Genomic DNA, 25234 nt, shown 5'->3' on the forward strand with positions numbered 1-25234 from the left:
GGTAAGATTGAGACTGCTAAGGTACTTTGTACTGTTGAACTGTTGTAGAATCTCTTCAGTACTTTTAGGTTTGTAACATTGTGGTATAACAACTTATTAATTACTTGTGCATCCAGTCTAAAAGAACCACCTATCATGGTCGCTGCATGTATGGTATTACTATACTCATTATCCAGCTGCTCAATTATATCTTTATGTAACAACCTCTGAATTTCTTTTTCGCAACTCTTGTTTTGGAAAGCAGAACAGGATATAATTTCATCCAAAAATGTTCATGAGGTTTTGACTGTCATCTGACATTTGCATCTCTTGGTTAATCTAGGCTTCTCTAAGAAGAAATTGGTGTACATTTGCAAAACTTCATATAGCTCTTCCATTTGAGATTCCAGCAAGCCAGTTAAGCAGCCTATCTTCTCCTGAACATGTTCTGAACATCACTTTTCCTTACTTCATCCACATGTGTAGATAGTGGATTTCCTACATAAAATGGTTCCTTGATGTCATAATCAATGTTCTTTTTAATGATTCATAGTGTAGCATCAGCAGCTTCATCATTACTATTAATAAATCCACTAAAACTAACTCACAGATCCGCTATACTTTGTACTATTAAACATTCCTCTCAGAATCTATTTCACACTTTCTCTCAGCCAACCAAAATACATTCTTACATAAGGAGTCAATGGTTAAGGCACTTGCCTCAAAATATTCACTAGGCAATTGAAATTGGAGAAGAGAATGTCTCACTATAGCATGGCTCTGGTTTCCAATAATAGTAACTATATGCACACTGTTTACAGAGAAAACCGATATTTTGGTAATTACTTTAAGTTGCTCAAAACGATTCTTCACTTAGCTGCCATTTTGCCCTCAGAATTGAGTAAAGCTGGAGTCTACTTACCACAAACATTAACTTCAACAACAGACAGTAATGTTTTGTCAGTATGATAACCCAATCCATAATGTTGTTCTGTAGTATTGGAATTATTCCCTTCTGAAATGTAAGTTTAGCTTACCAATGTGTGCTGATTTTGTCGATGCCTGTTATCTCTATCTGGGAGAGGCGAATGTCCTGAAATCTTCTATCTTGCACTGCCTGTTGGTTCTGACTTTCAAGATCAGTTTCCCTCCTCTTGTTGTTTGTAAAATGATCATTATTACACACATAATTCTGTGAGTGGTAATTTCTTCATGTTTCATTGTATCTCAGTCAATTACTGCTTTGATGATTCTACAGCAATTGCACCAAATTATCTTGCTGAAATGCATCATGTCATTGAAAATGTTCATTGCGACAAGTTGTGTTTTGTTCAGACTCATTCAGTGCTCCCTCGATGTCAGTCTCTTCTAAATGGTCAACAACTCATAATAGTGTGATGAAATTGTCAAACATTTGTGAAGCTGTCTGTCTTTATTCTTTCTGTGCAAATGTTTTATCAAAATTATAATCAGATCATCATTGCTAATGGGGTTATCCAGATAACTATTTCAGTCCTAGTATTTCTGAAGGAATTTGACCCTTCATTGCAATTGTAGCTGTGCATTCAAAATAATTTTTCTTTGATCTCCCACTGTTTTTCTCGTTACCGATATCTGTGCAAGAAAGCATTTTCGAAGTCTGCAAATACAGTGTATTCATCAGTCATACAGTTTCCCCACTTTCTAGCAGCTGCACTGTTGTGCCATGCATAAAAACAAATTTTTTCTGACTCATTCTGAATTCATAAGAAGGCAAATCAAAATTGTTTCATGAAATCAACTGGATGTAATTGTTTGTGTGAGTTGAATTCTTTAAATTGCCTTTGACTGAGCATGTTATCAATGATAGTTTCATGCAACAGCCCACATCACAATTTTATTCCATTAACGTTTCTGCTTTTCATCGAATTAAGTACATATCAAATGGCGTGTTGAAATTGTTTCACATTTTTTGTTATTTTTTTCTTCCAGTTCCTTTACTTTTTATTGCAAATCAAAGTAGTGTTGTTGCACACAAGATATGCTTGAATGACAGAATTTTTATGTTGTTTGCACACATTTTGTGCACAAACTACTTCATTATTCACTACCACCCTGTCCATTAGAGCTTGTTTCACAGTTTTATGTTGTGAGTTTACTTGGGCCTGTGTTTTGGTCACATTCTGTGATATTGTTCCTTAACCTCACACTTGCATCAGATTATTGCATGTTGAATGATTCGCTGTATTCCATCCTACATTTATTGAACTGATTTTTCATGTCATTAAAAATGTCAATTCCCTTTTGGCCCAACATTTTGTGGATTTCATCCTTGAGCTACTTTATCTCCACCCTCAGTTTTCAATCATTATTATTTAACTTTTGAATATCTGCCTTCAGGTCTTGATTCAACTTGAAGTGTACGCAAGCTAGTGTACGGTGTTTATGTGTAACATTTAGTGCTACACACAAGTGAGAGATTCCATGCAACAACATCTCTGAGACATCCTGTGATCTGTGTTTATTCTTTGTTTTCCAGCTGTATTATTTATTCTGTTGTTTGTTTGCTCTGTCACTCAAATGTCATTTTGTGTTACGGGTTATTCTTAAAATAATAAAAAGAGTTTTGCGAACCTGCAACAGTTGGTGACGTCGGCATGATGTTTGACGGTCACTGGAGTTCGGTTTGACACACATTTGCACCCTGTACCGTGCCGCATTGCAAAAAGTTTAGTCACGTCAACTGCGTCGCGCATCTTCCACACTCCATGGCAGCTGCATCGCGCATCTGCTGCCTACTGATTCTGCAATGTTACTATGATGGTAGATCAAGTTCTTGCACCACTAGCAGATGCACCTGCTGATGCAATTATAAACCATGTCACAGTAAAACCACAGCCGTTCTGAGAACAAAATCGTATGCTATGGTTTGCGCAGTTGGAAAGCCAATTTTTCCTAGCACAAGTCACTACAGACCATACAAAATATAGTTATGTTGTGGCAGCGCTCAGCGAAGAAATGGCACTGGGGATGCAGGATATTCTACCTTCACCACCGAGTGTGGACCAATATTCGGCAATTAAGAGTGCCCTAATCACATGACTTTTGCAGTCTGAGGTGAAAAGGCTGGAAAAACTCCTTCATATTGAAGAGTTGGGCCATTGCCTGCCAACAGAATATCTGAAATGTATCCATCTGCAGCAGCTTTTTCAGTAGTTGCAAGGGCAACAGCCTGGATGATTGACTGATCTGGCCTTGTAACAATAACCAAATCGGCCTTGCTGTGCTGGAACTGCGAACGGCTGAAAGCATGGGGAAACTACGGCCGTAATTTTTCCCGAGGGCATGCAGCTTTACTGTATGATTAAATGATGATGGCGTCCTCTTGGGTAAAATATTCTGGAGGTAAAGTAGTACCCCATTCGGATCTCCGGGCGGGGACTACTCAAGAGGATGTCGTTATCAGGAGAAAGAAAACTGGCGTTCTACGGATCGGAGCGTGGAATGTCAGCTCCCTTAATCGGGCAGGTAGGTTAGAAAATTTAAAAAGGGAAATGGATAGGTTAAAGTTAGATATAGTGGGAATTAGTGAAGTTCGGTGGCAGGAGGAACAAGACTTCTGGTCAGGTGACTACAGGGTTATAAACACAAAGTCAAATAGGGGTAATGCAGGAGTAGGTTTAATAATGAATAGGAAAATAGGAATGCGGGTAAACTACTACAATCAGCATAGTGAACGCATTATTGTGGCCAATACGAAGCCCACACCTACTACAGTAGTACAAGTTTATATGCCAACTAGCTCTGCAGATGACGAAGAAATTGAAGAAATGTATGATGAAATAAAAGAAATTATTCAGATAGTGAAGGGAGACGAAAATTTAATAGTCTTGGGTGACTGGAATTCGAGTGTAGGAAAAGGGAGAGAAGGAAACGTAGTAGGTGAATGTGGATTGGGGGTAAGAAATGAAAGAGGAAGCCGGCTGGTAGAATTTTGCACAGAGCACAACTTAATCATAGCTAACACTTGGTTTAAGAATCATGATAGAAGGTTGTATACATTGAAGAACTCTGGAGATACTAAAAGGTATCAGATAGATTATATAATGGTAAGACAGAGATTTAGGAACCAGGTTTTAAACTGTAAGACATTTCCAGGGGCAGATGTGGATTCTGACCACAATCTATTGGTTATGACCTGTAGATTAAAACTGAAGAAACTGCAAAAAGGTGGGAATTTAAGGAGATGGGACCTGGATAAACTGACTAAACCAGAGGTTGTACAGAGTTTCAGGGAGAGCATAAGGGAACAATTCACAGGAATGGGGGAAAGAAATACAGTAGAAGAAGAATGGGTAGCTCTGAGGGATGAAGTAGTGAAGGCAGCAGAGGATCAAGTAGGTAAAAAGACGAGGGCTAGTAGAAATCCTTGGGTAACAGAAGAAATATTGAATTTAATTGATGAAAGGAGAAAATATAAAAATGCAGTAAATGAGGCAGGCAAAAAGGAATACAAACGTCTCAAAAATGAGATAGACAGGAAATGCAAAATGGCTAAGCAGGGATGGCTAGAGGACAAATGTAAGGATGCAGAGGCACATATCACTAGGGGTAAGATAGATACTGCCTACAGGAAAATTAAAAGAGACCTTTGGACAAAAGAGAATCACTTGCATGAATATCAAGAGCTCAGATAGAAACCCAATTCTAAGCAAAGAAGGGAAAGCAGAAAGATGGAAGGAGTATATAGAGGGTCTATACAAGGGTGATGTTCCTGAGGACAATATTACAGAAATGGAAGAGAATGTAGATGAAGATGAAATAGGAGATATGATGCTACGTGAAGAGTTTGACTGAGCACTGAAAGACCTAACTCAGAACAAGGCCCCGGAAGTAGACAACATTCCATGAGAACTACTGACCCAAATGTAATGCTGGGCAGACATTCCAGAGATTTATGGATGAGGTCTCATGTGACTTGGATTATTGCTATGTATAAATAGACGATGTTTTGTTTTTTCACATGTATTAATCTGTCCAAATGGGTCTTTGGGGCTGCAGAAGTTCAATTTCTTGGCAGTATCATTAATGCTCAAGGAATTTGGCCATCAAAAGAGAAGGTAGACACAATACTTGTTTTTCCAGGACCTGCTACAATCAAGGAACTTCTATCATTGTTTTGTCCTTAACCACGCCCACCTAGCTGCACCACTGAACAAATTAATATGAGGCAAGCCGAGACCAAAGGATAGACTTCAGTGGAGTCTAGAATCTGATTTGAAGACTGCCATTGCTGAAGCAGCACTCTCGGCTCACCCAGTGCCACAGGTTCAATTTGGTCTGAAGGTTGATGCATCCACCTCCTCAGTCGGTGCTGCACTACAACAATGCATGGATGGACACTGGCACTCATTAGCCTACTTCAGCAAAAAGTTGTCACTTTCACAGCAAAATTGGTCAACATATGACCGTGAGCTATATGCTGCCTATGCATCTGTCAAGAAGTTCTTACACATGTTAGAGGGACAGCAGTTTGGTTTGTTGTGGTAACGGATCACAAGCCACTAATATATGCTTTCTGACAGCACCCAGCTAAAGCTTCACCATGACAGCTTCGACATCTTCATTTCATTGGTCGATTTACTATTAGCATCATTCATGTTGAAGGCGAACTGAACGTGCCAGCTGACATGCTCTTGCTTTATTTCTGAAGCTACTGACTTTGAAGCTCTCACATCGGCACAACAATTGGACGATGAATTACGTGATTTGTTGACGCAGCCGTCGGGCATACAACTTCGCTACATCATGCTACCGTCAGCTGTTGAGCAATATTGTGACGTTGTCAATTACAGACCGTGGCCATTCGTTACTGCAAACTTCCGGCAACAGGCTATTTTCTCATTGTACGACATGTGGAACCCAGGTGTTAGAACCACAGTAAACATGGTGAAGTGAGTGTTCGTCTGGCTGCATATGGGTAGAGATTGTAAGCAATTTGTGCGACAGTGCGTGGCTTGTCAATGCAATAAAATTAGCAGACATGTCAGGTCACCGCTTCGCAGGTGCATCCCTCCAAATCTACAGTTTGAACACGTACATTTAGATCTCATAGGACCTTTACCGCTGTCGGAAGTGAACAGTTACTGTCTCACAGCTATAGTCCATTATACATGCTGGCCTGGAGTATTTCTGGTAAATGATATAACTGCTGAATCTGTTGCGACCACATTCTTTCGTGAGTGGATTGCCCGTTTCCACATACCCCTGCAGGTCACAACTGACCAGGGGAGACAATTTGAATCCTATCTCTTCATAGCACTTGCTGTCTTACGTGGCATGAAGCGAATCAAGACCAGAGCATATTACCCAGTGGCAAACAGTTCAGTTGAGCATGTGCACCGCCAGCTCAAAGCACCGCTGCAATGCCATGATTCACAATGGTGGACAGAGATGGTACCTATCATTCTCTTACGTCTAAATGCATCTCTGAAAGAAAACCTCCAAGCAACTACAGTGGAGCTCATATATGGTCAACCTATATGCCTTACTGGTGAGTTCTTGACCATGTACAAGATGAATCCATTGACCTGTCAGAGTTTGTGAATAAGCTGTGCACACAGATGTGATAGCTACGTCCGGTGGTGCGGAGGGATCAGCCGAACCATCGCCCGTTCATGTTCGATGAGCTACATGATTGCCACTATGTTTTTATTTGCGATAACGTGATGCGCAAGCCGCTGCAGCCACCCTATGATGGACCATACTGTGTAGTTTGCCATTGATATAACGGGCACACCAATGGTCGTCAATGTTGATAGACATAAGCCAGCCTTTTGTGTAAGTACCACAGATCATGACCCAGCTGCACCCACCACAGACACGACAAGTACATCTACTATCTCACCATGCACTGTGAAGCAGCTGCAACAGTCATCAGAGTCCACCACCAGTACATGACCTGTTGCCCGGCCATTGAAGTCCACCACCAGGAAACCAGCAGTAACTAGTATGCAACCTGTTATCACCGGGTCCGGACGACGCGTCAGGTTCAACGAGAAGTATCAGTGACACTAGGGGGGAGTAGTGAAGTGTACACAAGCTACTGTACAGTGTATATGTGTAAAATTTAGTGCTATGCACTAGTGAAAGATTCCGTACAACAATATCTCTGACACAGCGTGTGATATATACTTATTCTTGTTTTTCCAGCTACATTATTTATTCTGTTGTTCGTTTTCACTGTCATTAGAATGTCATTTCGTGTTACGGGTTATTCCTGAAGTAATAAAAAGAGTTTTGCTAACCTGCAACAAAATTTTGATTATCTGTCCTCAGTTTTTTATTATTATGAAACAACTTTAGAATATCTTAATAATAAGAAACAGTACAGATCACAAGAAACGAATTACTTTTTATTGTGTTAACTGGTCTTGGTCTATGAGATAATTTTCAGACCAAAGGCTTCAGATGATGTGACGAGCTGATTCAAGGCGCTGCTGTGTAGTAACTACGTGTGTGTCTCACACACTGCTAACTATCTTCCTTCAATTTTTTATTCATATCTCAAAAAATTTAATTGTTGTACGTTCTTTTCCTACATTATCAACATGATAGTTGTCTGTTCTTGCTTGTCACAATTCAGTGTGTATGCTCAAACTTACCTTTTCATTTTCAGTTGGTTCTATAGTTCAGTTTCTGCTAACCATTCCTGATCATTAATAATATTCCTGATTTGACATTGTTGTTACTTGAAAGATTGAGGCACCATTGAAAATTTCAAATTCTCTCACCGTATATTGATACTGGCAATCGGTCTTTGGATCTGAAGATTGTTCCAAGATGTTATGTCATCGTTGGTGTAACTAATTAAAGGCTCTGTTATGATACTCCTCTTCACCTACAAATATCCAATTATATGCTTTCTTTTCGTAGTAATTTTAGGAATGTGGATTCTGAAGGGTTCAGATGATAATATTTAATAGCAGATCGAGATTGTATGATTTGTTAAAGTAATTATTATTCATTCCAAACCAATTGCAACTACACCCAGATTTAGTAGTCTCATATGCCACAATACATGAATAGTAAGACTGTATATGTTTCATCCGAACACGTCTCGGGAGTCCTCATTTAGCAAGCAAGGATTCCAACTTCCCACTGGCTACAAGACTTACCGTGCCAAATGCACACACAGCATGACAACAACAATAGCAATTCAGAATACATTGTCAGTGGGCAAAGAGTAATTATAACTACTGTAGATGGCTTAACTAGCTGTAGCTGCATCAATCAGTATGCAGTAACACTAATCAGTAACCTTATTAAAAAAAAAGTTAAAAAGTAGCAAATATTTTGATGTCTGAGAATATGTGATCCTAAAAACTGATTTAAAATGATTAAGTATCCTGATTGTATAAATGTGGTTTATTTTGCCTAATGTGCAGTAATTTGGAAGTTATTTTAATTCACACTTTTCAGTTTTACATAACCATAAAATAAATACTACTACAATATCACTCCAAAAACAGTAGAATAGGGTTACTTAATATTTAAAAAAGATGTGTGAATTACTCAGCAGTTTAAGGAAGTACATTGACTGAATTATGAAAATTACTTTAGTGTTAATTTTCATGTTTTGGAATAAAGACACCCACTGAAGATGTTGGTTTGGGGAATTAAAATAAGAGGAACCCACAATCCCATATTATTACATTTGCATAGACTATATAAAATTATTGGTAATAAAATCATTTCTGTTGTTAGGCTGTGTCATATTGGTCTTCAAACGTCTTCAATGGTAGACTTTTTTGTTCAATCTCGGCAGAGGGACTGATACATTGAACATTGAAAATGTTTGAATGACGATGTCGACAGAAGCTCGCAGACATATTTATAATATTAGCTTATATGAATAATTTTTCAAACCCTAGTATGAATACAAATACAGAGTATACATAGAACCATGAAAGAGGGCAGAGGATTTGGGCACTTGTTACATAAAGCGAGTTGATTGTAGTTGATATGGTATTGTTAGTGGTGGCAAATGATGCTCACTATGTAACAAGTCAGTGGTATTTTTGTCTGTGAGAGCACTTGCCACTCAGTGAACTGAAATTTGTTATGGTTTAGGAAATGCCTTCGCAATGTTTCCAATCAGAGCTCCACATAAGAATCTCATAGCAGCATATCTATATTTTTATTATGTGCAGCAATTGTTACTGTGTGTTAGTTTTCAATCTGTCATCTACCAGTTTGCTTATTATTGAATAAATGCCAGAAAGGCAAAGGCTATTGACTGTTGACTCTACTCGTATTAATTATGACCACCTTTAGACTAACTGAATGAATGTCAGTGGTATATCATTAAGTAGTTCAGTCTTTTCCATAGAAAACTGATGATGGAGATTCGGGAAATGACGAACCCACAGACCTATATTACGCAGTCGACAGACGCCTCAGCCAGCAGCAGCTACCCCACCCTCCACCTGCACCGTCAGCAGCCTCTGGTGAAGAACCTGCGGTGGCAGCAGCACCACTCCAGCAAGTGGTGCCCCTGCCTCCCCCACCTCCACCTCCCCCACCTCGCCCTACGCCACTGGCAAGGAGGCTCGAAATATTGAGCACACCATCGGAACCGTTTGATCTGAGAATGAGCCCTGGAGTGCTTGAGCGCTTGCCACCAGAGGGTAAGTCATCAGACTTTCTTCAAAACATTCCTTAAAATAGCACGAGAGGAAATTGTGCTGCTGTGTTAATTTGCTAATAAGAGAGCTGCATCTATTGTTTGTACGTAGGAGCTGCTGCTTAATAAAACAACTCTATGGAAACTACATAGATAATGAATTACCTTATTTTCAAGTTACTTCAAGAAATATGTGGTAGTTTTTGAATTGTGAGTGTATATTGTTGAGATTGCTAGGTGGCTGACTGTGATTAGAGTGTTTCAGTGTCATGCAGGAAAATAACACTTATTTACAATTCTCATATCATTGTGTGCTGCTTATTTACAACTGTGTCATTTATGTATATTAAAAGATGTGAAAGAGTTTCTGGAATTGGTATGTTGGTAGTTGTGGACTAATTGCTAGTGGGCATTTTTTATTTGTCATTTCAGTGCTACTAGCAGAAAGCATATAGATATAGATTCTGCACAGAATAATGTGGCCAGTAGATGTGCAGACAGCAGGGCGCGTGTGGGAGAGAGGTAGTGGCGGGAGCTGCTGGCAGGTGCTGTAAGGGAAACTCCAAGCACTGGAGGGGAAGCGCCATTCTAAACTGAAGCCTACATTCAAATTTTTTGTAAATATTAAGTGGGGCCATTCCATGCCCACACTTCAATTGTGACCATTCAGAAAGATCTGTCACCTCTGCTTTGGTTAGTATCTAAAAAGAATTCCATTGAAAATGCAGCGATTTATTTTCGCTTGGCTTCTTAACCATTTGTAACTTTCAGAGAAGTGTTACAAGTGGCTAATTTTGAGTAAAACCTACACATTTCTCTTGTTGCCGTATTAAAATTTGCTTCTTTTGCCAAAACACAGCGGAGTTTACACAGTCTCACCTCACTAACATGCTGTGCAGATGCAATTGCGAGAGAATTCTGAAACAGTGGGTATGAAGTTTATTAAGTGTGGAATTAAGGAAAAGTAAAATGCATAGCATCTTATTTCATCAGTTATTGTTGGCCCTTAAAAATTATGCTCAGTCATTGAAAAAGTCTATAGTTAGTGAAATAATATGGTAGATAATGAAGTTTTGCATAGTAACCATACAGCAAAATACTCTCCTCTTTATGTGCTATCATTTATCAAAATCTCATTTCGATATCTCAAAGTGTTTATCAAATGTGAGGAATATTGTTGATATTTCACTCTGGCTTTATTGCTGGTGTGATGCGATCACAAATGAGTGTGTTAAGTTAGATCAGTTTTCTCAAGATTGATGACAGTGACCTCCTCCCACATCTAAAGAAAAATTCAATAGGTTAGCTCAATTTCATAGGTAGCCACATATTATATAATATGCATCAAACGCAATGTCGTAGCAACCCATACTTTTCATTGAAAACTTTTTCAAATTTCCCACAATGTTTTACTTCCATGTAAATATCAAAATAACTATGACCATTAACAAAATGATGGGCACATCATAATGAACCTGACACATAAAGCTACAAGTTAAGCAAAAATAATTTTTTACCAAATAGTTGCAGTAAAATCATTTCAGAAATATTGCAGGGCATGTGCCTTGATTCTCTCACCGACTGGCCCAGCACTTTGGTAAAAGTCATACCAGCATTGTCACTGAGACCATGTTTGCCCCTTTACTTTCACTTCTGATAGAAACATTGCACTCATTTGTCAAGTCATCCAGACTGACATGTGTAACAGATAAAGAATGGCATTGCATCTCATGTCAGTTTATCACAACAAATGTGAAAACACTCAGACTTTATATGTGTGTAGGGTGAAAGCTGGGAAAGAACAAAATTATAGCATTTTATTTGTAATATTGTGAGATCATACACATAGCAGCTCACAGCATCCCCATCAGATGTTGTAGCAGCTACACAAATAAATCATGCATTTTTCATATTGGTGTCCTGTGAGGCTACAAAAGAATGGTTGCATGACAAAGTAGCTTTGGCTCACATGATCCCACTGATCCAGCTGGATTAAAGATTAAAATTAATTTAATAGTGAAATGACATGAATTATAATCCAGTGTACTTTGTTTTATAGAAAACTCTCAAGTACAGATATGGGCAGAAATCATAGTGATATGTTTGGATTATTTGCAGTCATTTTTTCTTACAGTTCTCCTTGCTGTCTTTTCATATCTTGATGATATGTCACTATGGAGTGTGGGAAATGCTTGTAAGCGTTGGGCTCATCTCGTCCAGACCCACGTGAGCAATGAACAATGGCGACAGTACACAATGCAGCGCTGGCCTCTCTTCAAACCTCTATTTATTGTTCAGAACTGGTTCAAAGTTTATTCTAAACTGTAAGTACGCCATGTAATTTACATTACACACATTGCTGCTGTGAACCTATAAATCCTACTTACACATTTATTCATTATATACAAATCATTAAAAGCATTTTTAGCCTTCAGTTCATTTGTAACTACACCATACAACCAACTGTAAAAATTTAAAATGTGTTCACTTGTGATACATTTAAAATATTTACTTGTGAGTGTGAGTGCTCTCACATGTCTGCATGCTGATGTATGTGCTCTTATCTGAGTTTTTGCATTCATGCATTTGTGCACTTGCATGCCCTTGTGTGTGGACATGTATCAGGTGCTTGATTTGTGATGATATGCACTGGTACCCCATGCCAGTACATTTGATGAAAAAAATCAGAACCACAGATTTTGAGATGTGAGATGACAATGATGTACAATGAAAACCTTTCAAAGCATTGGTCAGTTTTATAAAATGTAAATTAAAATATATAAGTTTTTCCCCTTTTCAACAGCTTATAGTGATAATGTGTGTGTGTTTGCTTTACTGTAAATTCTTTTTTGTAACAAATCATAAACTGAGTAATAATATTTTATTTAATTAATAAAAAAAATGTGATAAAAGATTGTTGGTGCACATGGGAATTTTATTTTTTACCAGTGCAAATGTTATATTTTAAGAAGTCTAAATTTCCAAAACAGCACACAGGTCTTCCAAAACAGCACTCAGAAGGTCACAGTAGTTGGAACCTCTTTCTTTTCTATGAATCAAGCTGTGCTTATACCCATGAATTGTGTGCACCAGTTCATTCATCACCTCTGGCATGTCATATGTAATCTTCACCAACTACTGGCACAGCTCAGAAGAAATTGTTTGATTTTCCATTTATGTGTGCAGGTCTGTCTGACAAACGAAATTTGTCCCTGTACTTTGTAGTGTCCAACAGCTCAAATTCATTTGCACTGGAATCATGTAGTGGGCTTGAGTGGAGTTGGCAGATTATATCAATAATGATGCTTGCACTTGAACTTCGATTGTGAAGCTGTCTGTGGCAAAGATTTCAGACATGCTGATTCTGTATCCTGTTTAGCACAGTGCAGTGCCATTCTATAATTCACCCTGCAAACATAGTGGCAGAACCCTTTGCATCCAGCTCACGTTAATACAGCTTCCCAGTATGCTTTAGAACTTCACTGGTGACATATTGCTTTCCATTATTTGGGTGATTCCCATAGCTCACCAGACTTTTACTATTATTGATGTACATTTTTATTGCCACTTTCTCCCCCTTGCTGCACACCCCACTTAACTTTCCATCTTGGCCTTTTTATTATTGTTTTCTGTATTTGCTTTACAGGTTTTTGTTGTGCTATCCATTTCTCACTTTCTGTGACTACTCTCTCCATTCCTTGTTTCATCTATTGAGCTATTTCTGTTCTTAGTTCTGTGTCACCCATTATTCCTGTCCTCTTGTACAAGTAGAGAACTTTTCTACTATAGCTCTTTTCTGACAAAACTGTTTTAAAACTCTTTTCAATTCCAAGCACTGGGGAAACTTAATATTTTAACAGGTTTAGCTCAGCTTATTCTATATATTTGTGGATGGGTGTTAATAATATAAGTTTTTGATGGACATAATCTTTCTGTCATTCGCTATAATGTCTTATTTTTCAGTATGCAATTTCAGTTTGATTTTGAATATGTGTCCCAAGCACCAGAGGTTAAAGCTCTGTAGCGCTTAAATAAAATGACCCTGTCATTTGTATCTCAGTATTCTCCTTATCACTGTGCAAAATTGTACAGATTTCACTATATTTATCCCCCCAACACTTCATGACTTCTTCATACATAGCTGCTGGAAGCTGACTTTAACTTAATGTGTGGTCATATGCTTCATGTCACATTTTTATTCTTTCAGTCTCAGTTTTTATATATTCTTCACAGTTGGGCATGATTTAGTTGCTTTGGTAAGGGTGGCATCATTAAAACCTGATACTGTCGATGAAAACAACAGTGTTCAGCTGTTACTAAGAGTGCCCAGTCATAATTCATTAAAATATATTAAGGTTGCATTAACTTACATGTAATATACAAGCACTGTATCCTGTTTCAGCACAGAGAGCTGTGCTTGCAAGCTATGTCTTCAACATATGGCACTACAGCTGCAACCACCTGGAGAAGAGAATTCTTGGAGGAGAAACAGGCTCAGAAATGAACTTAAGAGTAAGTTTTGTTAACAAGAGTCAGTGTTTGTTAAGTAGTTTAAAATCTGAATTAGTATGTCCATACCTCTGGTGAAATAGTTTACATTGTGTATGTCACAAAAAAAAAGGTGAAGAGCTACATTACAGCATCTGTGAAAAGCAGAAATAACACACAGCAGTGCACCATCCCTATCAAGGCAATCCCCAACCCTAAATAATTCTATGGTTAACATATATTTTGCAATCAGTAAATACAGGAGAGTGGAAAAAGGAAAACGGGGTGTTAGGTCTCTCCTAGCAAGACGGCAGCATTTTGTAAAGCACTTTGAATGAGTGCAGTGTACCACAGTGTTTGGTGCCTGTGAACAAACATGGTGTGTCAACCTAACCAGCAAGCAGATCCCGAAAGCATTGCCAGGAACAAACATGGAAGTAAGAGAGCGTGGGGAAGTAAAACCACAAAATGCAAGTGAGGGTGACCAAGTAAACATGAATCTGGTGAGTGCTAGCATATGAGTGATTTGTGACTCTGCATGGCCAAACCAGGAATGTTATGATTCTAGAGGCACTGCCCAATGTACTTGACACACTGCTCAATTGCAAACAATCCCTCATCTGGCATGCCTGGATCTGGCAGTGATACCAAATCTCTCCCTCTTCAAGAGGCTTGTTGGGGCAAAAGTGCCAAAGCCTGTGCTGAAGCCGTCGAGCCGAGGGTCAAGGGGTGATTAAGATCTCCGCCAGAGATTCTGCTTAGGCAGTGTACACTGGCATGTCAAGGGTGGTGCTAGGAATGGTGATGGGCTGATCCTCCACCTGAGGCGGGTGGTTGAGGAGATTAGGATTTGGGGTGGGGGGCAAGCTCTGCCAGTTGCTGCAATGATAAATGCAGGTACTCCACCTCCATCAGATCTTCCCCAGGCAAACATTCCTCCTGTGTGGATTTCGCTGGGTGAGGGTGCAAATTAAATAGTGTGGTGGTGCAACAGGTGGTGGGAACATTGGTGGGTGCTGCTCGGTGGTTGGAGCGAGACGTGGTTGGTCCCTCTCACCTGCACGGATGTAGCCTGTGTGACTGAGAGGTGTGGCATCCATCACTCGGTGTGACACAGACGTAGCTGGTTAATGTGGCATGTTAGGCACTGTGGAGCCAATGCCACAATATAAAGTTATCCCCTCGTATTTCCCACCAGATTCTGTGCAACCACCCCAGTGTCTGCCCGAATGTGTATGACCAGACGGCAGAACCTTGCTGAAACCGTGGCATAGTTCTTGGGTTAAGAGCTGTGCAATAGGTCGAAGAGACTACAAGGTTCATGGCCATGCAGTACCTCAGCCGGACTGTGCCTGTTGGTTAGAAATACTCAGTTAGACTAAAAAAAAAGACTGTTTTTTTCAGTTGTGATTTAAATGTCCTGACCAATCACTTGACCTTGACCTTGACCTCTTCAGCACATGCTGGATGGAATAGCGCAATGATCAGTTACTGAATACCAATTCAGCACCAGAACGTTCCAAATTCCTCTGACACAATCTGGCGACCATTGTCGGAGACCAGGGTGCACGGTGCACATTAATTAGTGAAAATAGCAGCTAAGGGCAAAACTGTAGCATGCAGTGTCATGGAGGACAACTTGGCAATACAGGGGAAATCAGATAAGGCATCTACCACCAATAACCACACAACCCCTAAGAAGAGCCAAAATCCATGCGCACCCAATCCCATGGGTGTTATGGCATGGGCCACATAGAAAATTTATGTGGTGGGCTGTCATGATGGTGGACACATGCTGAATGGGATCACATAACATGCTTGATGGCAGAATTAATTGCTCTCCAGTAGATATGTTCTGAGCCAGCACTTTCATTCTGGACATGGCCCAGTGAGATGCATGCAACATCTACAGAATGTTACTAAAATGTAGACTTTCACGGCCGCAAAAATATCATGTCCATTATAATTATCTGGGCTGTTATGCCATGGTTGGTTGATGAATTCGGTGTTGATTCCCAACGTTTCGTCTCCGACTGCGGGAGACATCTTCAAGGGGGTCCGTCGATCCAGCTGTTCCAGTACATCATTAAGTGGTTTCACTTCGATCCAGCTGTTCCAATACATCATTAAGTGGCTCCACTTAATGATGTATTGGAACAGCTGGATCGAATTTTTCGTCCGCCGAAATAAAACGTGCGTTGAGGCAGCCACGCAGAAATCATATTGACGTACAGGCTACTGCAAAATCTAAGGTTTTCCTGCCGTTTGTTAAAAATGTAACGGAAAGAATAGGGAGGATCTTGACAAAGCGGAATATTACCGTAATTTACAAGCCCACCAGGAAGATACAGGAATACCTTAAGCCTGCCAAGGACGCTCGCAAACCATTGGAAAAAGCTGGAGTGTATAGGATCCCATGCAGCTGTGGTGATGTTTATGTGGGTACCACTAAAAGAACTGTTTCTAAATGTTTGGAAGAGCACAAGGGAAATTGTAGAAGAGGAGAAACAGAACGATCAGCTGTTGCGGAGCATGCTTTCCAGCCAGGGAACCACAATATTCGTTTCGAGGAGACGCAAGTACTAGCAGCCACAAGTGGATATTACGAAGGCTCTACAGGGAGGCAGTCGAAATCGCTTAACACCCAAATAATTTCAACCGAAAGGAGGAGGGTGTGAAATTAAACGGTATATGGATGCCGGTGTTAAAGAAGATGTGTACCACCTGTCCACTACTGGGTGATGGCAACGGCGATCGACGGCGACAGACAGCGGCCAATTGCACTGACGTTTTCAAAACACGTGACTTCACACCGCGGCGCGGGAGCGCGCGGACACAGAATTTAGCGGCAGTCAGTAGCGAGCCAGTGGGTGTGTTGGACCTTCCATCGAGCTACGGACCCCCTTGAAAATGTCTCCCGCAGTCGGAGACGAAACGTTGGGAATCAACATCGAATTCATCAACTGACCACGGCATAACAGCCCGGATAATTATAATGGACATCTGCAGAATGTGTTTGGGGAAAGGGAAGGGATAGTAGCATATGGGTGGGGAGAGAAATGAATGATGTGTGGTGGAGTGTGCAGGGGCTAGACTGCCAACAGGTGCAGCATCAGGTGGTTGTGGGGCAGGGAGATGGTGAAAAAAAGGAGCAGAAAAGGAGAGGAGCGGGTTTAGATTGGCAGGTGGGTTGGCAGAGGGCTGCAAATAAACAGGGTGGGAGGTGATAATGGGGAGGAGATGATAGGACAGAGGGGGTCGAAACTGTTGAGTGGAGGATGTGGGGACATTGTGTCACCATAGGTTTAGGCTGGGTTAATTACAGGAGTGGAGAAAGTGTTGTAAGGGTAACTTCCATCTGCACAGTTCAGAAAAGCTGTTGGTGGAAGGAAGAATCCAGATGGCTTTGGATAGTGAAGCAGCCATTGAAATCAAGTGTGTTATGTCCAGCTGTATGTAGCGCCTCTGGGTGGTCGACTTTGTTCTTGGCTGCAGTTTGGCAGTGGCTGTTCATCCTGGAGGAAATTTGGTTGATAGCATACCAATATGCTTCTTTCTTCCCCAACTCCCTGCCCCACAATCTCCTGACGCTGCACCTGTTGGCAGTCTAGACCGTGCACACTCCACCAGACACTGTTCGTCTTTCTCCCCACCTGTGCACTACTATCCCTTCCCCTCCCCCTCCCCCTCCCCCTCCCCCTCCCCCTCCCCCTCCCCCTCCAGATTGATGCTTGAATCCCACATGATGTTGCATTCCAGCTTGAGATACTGGAGTTGGCAGTTGTGTGTGTGTGTGTGTGTGTGTGTGTGTGTGTGTGTGTGTGTGTGTGTGTGTCGCTCTCTCTTTTACTGATGAAGGCTGTGACCGAAAGCTTTATTTGAGTGGCTTTTAATTGTGCCTGTCTGCAGCTTGATGTGTCTTCTTTGCGGTAAGTAGCAATCTGTCTTTTCCTACATTGTTGGTATTCCTACTTGAAGTTTCTATCTGTATTTCTGTGAGACACAGTGGTGCTGATGCTGTATTGGCATACATCAGTGTCAAAGTCTATAGGCTTACCAGGGGTGAACATGGCCAGACACGGAGGGGAGGTATTGCATCAATTTCTGGAATGCCAACTATGTGCTTCAGACCACTTAGCTGATTTGGTGGTTGACAAAGGTGAGCAACCCGTGGAATGAATTTTACATCGTAATTTACCTTTCCTAACAACAACTGCAACTACCTAATATTCTTAGGAACTCATAGTTTGTTGATTGCTGCAGCATGCTCTGTCATTGGCACTATACCATCCTTACTTAAGACATGCCCTGAGTATGGCACTCTAGGAACAAAAAGCTACGTTTCTCAAGCTTGCTACACAGCCTATTGTCGGACAGGCACTGAAAAACTGCCTGCAAATTTTGCAAATGCTGTTGTCTGGTGGAGCCATTATATCAGCTGTCACCCAAATAGTTGGTGTAGCACAGAGTGTTAGTAATAAATTGCTCAAGAAAACACTGGAGTATTCCTGGAACTGACACTACCCCTAATTGCAACCAGTTAAAATGATACATCCCAAAAAGAGTGTTTAATACTAACATCTGCTGAGACTCAGCGTCCAGTGGCAACTGCAAGTATGCATCTCTGAGGTCTCTTTTTTTTAAAAAATATTGGCTGCCAGCCAACTTAACCAAAAACTCCTTGGGTTGCGGTATGGGAGATACATCTATTTCACTTTGTGCATTGATCATGTGCTTGAAATCAACAAAAGATCGAACATCACTATTGGGTTTCTATATTACGACCCTGGTTGTGGTCCAATGGTGTGATGAAACTCGGGATACCGTTCCTAGATCATCCTTACCAAATAGTTGACCGAATGACTGCAGCAATGCCTCTTGGTTTTGAAACGGCCCTACCTGTGAAAACAGGTTAACTGTTCTGACTTCTTCAAATCATAAAATAGGGAAAGCATAAAGTCCAAAAATATTTTCTGACAGCTATTAATTTGCCACCAAAAGCGTGAGCTGGCTTTCTACAGTTTTGGGTTGGGGTGTGATTAGTAGTTGGTCCTGCAAGGCTGTCTGCTGCCCAATGTAAGGTACTACTTGACACTGAGAGCATTGCAACAGATTGGGAGCCCCATCTGGTGAAAACTATCCAAATTGATTAGTCTGGCTGAGGCCCCGGTGTCTAATTGAAACCTCTTGCAACTGTTTCCAAGTGTCCCATAATTCGGTATGGGTGATTGCCTGCTGATGCGCTTGGGGACTCTATTGTGAACACAGGAATGGCTACTGCTCCATCTGCTGATGTTTTCCACACAAAACTGCTAAGGCCCTGACATACGGCAGGCTCGACAAGTTGCAAAGAGTGGGACATTGTCACTTCTTTTGTAATGGTCAGCAGTGCAGACAAGACTGCCACACATGCGGGGTTAAGTAATACACTGTGAAAATACGGCGCTCTGCACTTTCTGTGAACACAGTGGAAGATCCACATGCAGCAGTAACAGATAGCGGTCCTGTGTGATCCCCACTTTTGTAGCAGACCTGCACCAGGATGCCTGGGTATCTGTCCCAGTACCATGCATCCGCTGTCTCAATGATGTGTCCATCTAAGCCTGAATAGCCTCCGATGGGGACCCGTCCCATTGGTGTGACTTACCAGGTTTTGTTCTCTGCCAATTGAACGCACGTTGTGCTGCAGCAATCAACTCCACTGACTGCAATTTGTGCTACTGAATGCACTAATGCTTTAGTCTGTACAGCCCTGCCTGGCACCAGCTGCACCACAGCATTGTGAATTAGGGTGTCTGCATAAGAACTGGTACAGTTTACACTGAAAATGACATCTCTCTGACAACCCCTGTAAGTTGACTATCTGTACTGCTTAGAACTGTCTGGGATGCTTGGAATAGTGATTAAATTTCAAGTGGACATCTACCAGTGCATTTGCTGACCAAAGTAGTGCATTAGCAATTGGCACAACTTTGAAAATTCTATCTGGCCTGGGTCTGTAAGAGGCCACAAATTTCTGCACTACCTCCGACTACTCCTACATTACAGCAGCAGAGGACTCTTAGGTACAGGTTCAGTGATTGGTGCAGTACAACTTAAAGTGGCATAAACAGGAGTAATTTTTCCACCTTTCTGTGGTCTTATCAAAACCTGCAAATGAAGCTGGCAGCAGCGGGATTTGCACCACCTCACTCATGTCGCTGGCAGTCTCCTCCTGCAGCTGCACTTGGTGCCTCCAACACTCCCAAAACGCTGGGTGCATGATGGCCACAATAAACAACACTTAACATGAAAACTAATGTACATGTGAGAGCGAGTTCTCATCGCAACTGTTATTTCTCATATTTTGTAAATCACTTGAAATGAGCATGGTGTGCCACTGTGCATGGCGTCCGTTGAAAATAAGAGAGGATGACAGCTTGGAGAAGTAACAACACATAATGCAGTGAGCATGATCAAATAAATATGGAACAGGTGAGCACTAGCATACGACTGACTGTGGACTCTGCATGGCCGAACCAAGAAAGTTATGTTTGCGTGATGTCCTCACCACTTCCCATCACTATGGAAGATATGAGATTATAAGTACTGTTCCAGTCCTCAAGCTTTCTGTGACTGCTGGGATCAACAAATCAGCAGCTCCACTTCACATTCTTGGATCTCCCATGATCTACATCTACATCCACATCCATACTCCGCAATCCACCTGACGGTGTGTGGTGGAGGGTACCTTGAGTACCTTGCTGTAATGAGGAATAATATGACAATTCTTCTGAGATAGATGTGGTTCTGTCATCTCACTTACACTTCACAGAAAACTGTTCACAATCTAACTGAATGTGGTAGAAAAATTCACAGATAAACTAAAGAAATTCAACTATGTTTGTGATGTATACCATATTTGGGCAGGAAAGTAACAATATAATCATTTTGCTGCATATTACTCTGTTGGTTTAGAAGAATTAGGCATCCAAATTATTGAGGTATTATCAAAAAAATATTTATTGAGCAGAAACCAGTCCTTTTTGCAGGAAAGAAGATAGCTGAAACTTGCCAACACACAAGACTATATGAATGATAAGGAAAAAGGGCACTTCTTAAACATTTCAAGTTCTTCTAGCACCTTAAATTTCTCTAAGAAAGATAATTTTTCTGGTTTTGATATATACAGCACTTGACAAAAGATCATTTGTAGTATGCGAAAACTGACACGTGACATGGTGATATCAGACTGAAAATACAAAGCATGTGGCTTCTGGAAATTCCAGTCTGTGAAATTTTTGGTACAAGATAGATGTGCCAGCCTCTTACTTATTGACACTGATGCATCATTTGAGTCTGATTGTGATTTTACCACTTGAGGTTATCAAGTTGTATTTACAGTGTCAGTAGTCAATCACAGTCAACGTATGAATAATGGTTTCTTGAATTATTAATTGCTATAATTTGTCTCAGATGTTTCTGTATTACATACAGATGAAATATAACTCTTTTATTGTGGTTTCAGGCTTGAGAACAGATCCTCCTGAAGGCATTGAGGCCATACCATTGGATCAGAAATGTTGTCATTGGCAGGCTACAATTACTGGCCCTGTAGGCAGCCCCTACGAAGGAGGCCTCTTTTACTTGTACCTCCAGGTACCTTACAGTTATCCCATGTGTCCACCTGTAGTGCGTTTTCTCACAAAGATATTTCATCCAAATGTTTCCCGGCATGGTGATGTTGGCATCGACTCAATTCAGCACAACTGGAGCTTGGCGCTGACCATATCAAAGGTTCTGATATCAGTGCAGAGTCTTCTCACAGATCCATATTGCCAAGTGAGTAGTATATTTATTTTAAATTAAGTAAAAAATGGTTTTCATTACTAATGATCTGCTGTGCTTACTTTATGTAGTATATTTGAAATTAAAGTTACAGCAGATGTGGAACAACAGTGTGTGTGTGTGTGTGTGTGTGTGTGTGTGTGAGAGAGAGAGAGAGAGAGAGAGAGAGAGAGAGTGAGTGAGTGGGGATGGGGTGGTGTTTGAAATATATGCATGAGATGAAACAGAAATTGTGCATTCAAAACTGGATGCATAGGACATTGTAAAAACAAGAGTATAGATTCTAATATTGGATTTATGAATGTGAAGTGGCAATGATAAACAGCGAAAACAAATTGGGTTGATGACAGGGATATTTTGAACATCTGAATAGAACTGAATTTATTGTTGTAGAGGCCTCAGATGTCATTTCATGCATTACAAGATCAGTACATTTATGGTAATAACATATACATATAAACAGAATAGGTATTAATTTTTGTGGCATCGCATATGACAATATATTACTATTGCAATATTTTTAACATTAAAAATAAAGTATGCATTATGTTACTGTACACTGATGTTTACATGCTAATCCTACTAGTATTATAATGAAAATGTTACAGTCACATTATTTTCTTGGTCTCAATTAAAAATAAATCAATTTCATAAGGGCACAATTCCAATAGAAATTCTTTGATTTTTCGTTTAAACTGTTGTATCTGGCAGTTCCATGAAACACTGAGGTATAAGGTTAGAGAGTTTGATTTGTTTACAAAACACTTTTTCAGTTTTTATAGTTACAGTTGAATGTACGAGATAAGTAAATAACTTTTGTTTGTTTTATTTGGAGATCCTCGGCTTGCAGTAACATTAGAGTTGTTATGGTATGGAACAAGTCAATGTTTATAATATTTGGAATCATGAATTTTGTGTAAGAACTTATGGTCATGGATACAGTATCGTAGATTTGTGATAGTACCCTTATGAACTAACATTACATCATGGTATATGTAAATATATCACGTACATAATACAAAAAGACATCAGAATTAATATTTACAGAAATACACAGTGTGAGACATTCATATTAGTAATTCTTTAATAACTGAAGAACAGTATGATGCCTTTTATGACAGAAAATAATTTATATTCATGCTTGCAATAAAGAACAGTCCAGTTATGCAATAAAACTTCACACACACATTCATTTATGCTAAATTATTTACTAATTGAGTAAAATGAATTTCTCAACAACTATTCTTTCAATTTGCTCGTGAATTTAGATGTTTCGAGAGCAAGAGTTTTAATGTCTTTGGGTATGGCATTGAAAACTTTCATGCGTGAGTAATTTACTCCTTTCAGTGCAAGGGTGAAGTCTGTCTAATTACCATGTATGACCCTATTTGACTTCATTTTGTGCCCGTGATATGCACTATTGTTTTGAAAAGAGAGTGGTTTTTAGTAATGAAGCATACAAGGGACAAGGTATACAGATATATTATTGCAAAAATATGTAGTTTCCATAACAGATTCCTGCAAGAGTGTATCGAATGAACACCACTGATAATGTGCATACATAATTCATTCTGAGCGATTATAATTTTTTTGCCAGTGCCAATACCCCACAAAATAATGCTGTAAGACAACTACACAAGGAAACAATCAAAGTAAGCTGCTTTGGTGGCATTCTTATGCATCAATGATGCATTTATGTGTAAGGCAAAAGTTGTGGAATGAAGTCTTTCTGTCTCGTCTAGGATATACCAGGATGAATTTAATTTGGTACCCATGTACACACCCAGGAACTTAGCAGATAGTACATGCTGTATTTGTTGTTCATTACATTTTATGTTTATGTCCTCTTGTTCTTTCTGTCATATGGTACACAATGAGTTTTTTTGACATTCAGAGGGTGTCAATTGCAGCTAAACCAGTTTAGAATATCATCAAGTGCACTGTTAGCAGAGGTTCTCTGGTTTTTCTCTGCTGTTCTCCCATTAGGAGAGAAGTATTATCTGCAAAGAGAATGAATTTGCTCACTTTAGTGGAACAAAATGGGAGGTAATTTACAAATAAACAAAACAGAAAAGGTCTTAGCATCAAGCCAGTGCATTCAAAGGGAATTCCATTACTGTTAGTAGTTGCTATCTCCTGCTTCCTATCTGTTAGATAACATTTAGATTCCATCTATGTGATGGTCTTCTTGTTCTCACTAATTGTAACTGAGACATGAGTTAAATTCATCTGACTTCGGCATGGTTAGTTTAATGCTGAAGGCATAGCCCATAACTCACTGAGGCTTTACATCGAATTTTCTCTGCACTGTTAGAAAATTTCTATTGAAGGTATTAGCAACTTTCTCAGTGTTTTCTACTGTATTTCCATGTTTTCTACTATATTTCCACCATGACTTATTTCTGTATCAGATGTGCATTCTATTTGTTTTTCTTCAAAACTACCCAGTTGATTGAATATTGCAGCATCTTTCGGGTGTGCATCCTGTACATTTTTCATTCCTGTTTTGATAATTCAGCCGACAACCTATCAGCCATTCTCAAGGTATGTCACTTGCAAGGTTTTTAAATCACTGTACGCAATACTGTGGAGTAATTACATGTGCATCAGAGATAATACTGTTTCCAAGCAATGAAGACTTAGAACAATATTTCCTTTGAAAGCACAGACTTGAAATGAGTGTTTTCCATGATTTGTTGAGCAAGTTGTCTGCTGTTTGTATTTCCACTTCTTTCTTGACAACTGAATCCCATAGGATGAAGCTGTGGCCAGTATCTTAACTTTCCCATAATCCATGGAATGGCAAGTTGAAATAAAATATTTGTCCATAGATTTATTTGGCTGTAGAAGGCAGTTGTGTCGCTCATGTTCAATGCAGTGTTCTTTTAGGGTGCATACTGTTTGTCCTATTACCACTGTTTGTCCTTTTACTACATTCACAAGGAATTTCATATATACCTGCTTTTCATAAAAGCAGATCATCCTTCACAAATAACAGAAGAGCTGCAGTGTTGGCTTGTGCAAGGAAAACCTCATCCACTCCTGCCAGGAAGAGTGAATAAACTTTGATGCTTAATGAGGGAATTGTTTCCCAACTCATTGATGTAGCTGCACTGAATTGGAAGCCTGATTTTATTATGAAAATTAAATTCTGTCTGTTTTTAATTCAAAATTCAGTTGGCTACACTTCACCCTTGGCTGTATGCATAAATTTCAGTTTTACTTATACTAGCTGGAGATTACCTGGTTTTGGCTTATCTTTGCAATGTGCAACAG

General features: G+C 40.0%; 1 protein-coding gene across 1 annotated transcript in view; it reads left to right on the forward strand.

Annotated features, from left to right (window-relative positions):
* LOC126190881 (uncharacterized) overlaps nucleotides 1-25234 on the forward strand; it is an 84858-nt gene that overhangs the window by 49731 nt on the left and 9893 nt on the right. The window contains exons 4-7 of the mRNA XM_049931486.1: nucleotides 9350-9647; nucleotides 11778-11967; nucleotides 14046-14155; nucleotides 21639-21952. Coding sequence (XP_049787443.1) covers nucleotides 9350-9647; nucleotides 11778-11967; nucleotides 14046-14155; nucleotides 21639-21952 — 912 coding nt within the window. The remainder of the gene's footprint in view (nucleotides 1-9349; nucleotides 9648-11777; nucleotides 11968-14045; nucleotides 14156-21638; nucleotides 21953-25234) is intronic.

Source organism: Schistocerca cancellata, chromosome 6 (genome assembly GCF_023864275.1).
Source record: "Schistocerca cancellata isolate TAMUIC-IGC-003103 chromosome 6, iqSchCanc2.1, whole genome shotgun sequence".
NCBI lineage: Eukaryota > Metazoa > Arthropoda > Insecta > Orthoptera > Acrididae > Schistocerca > Schistocerca cancellata.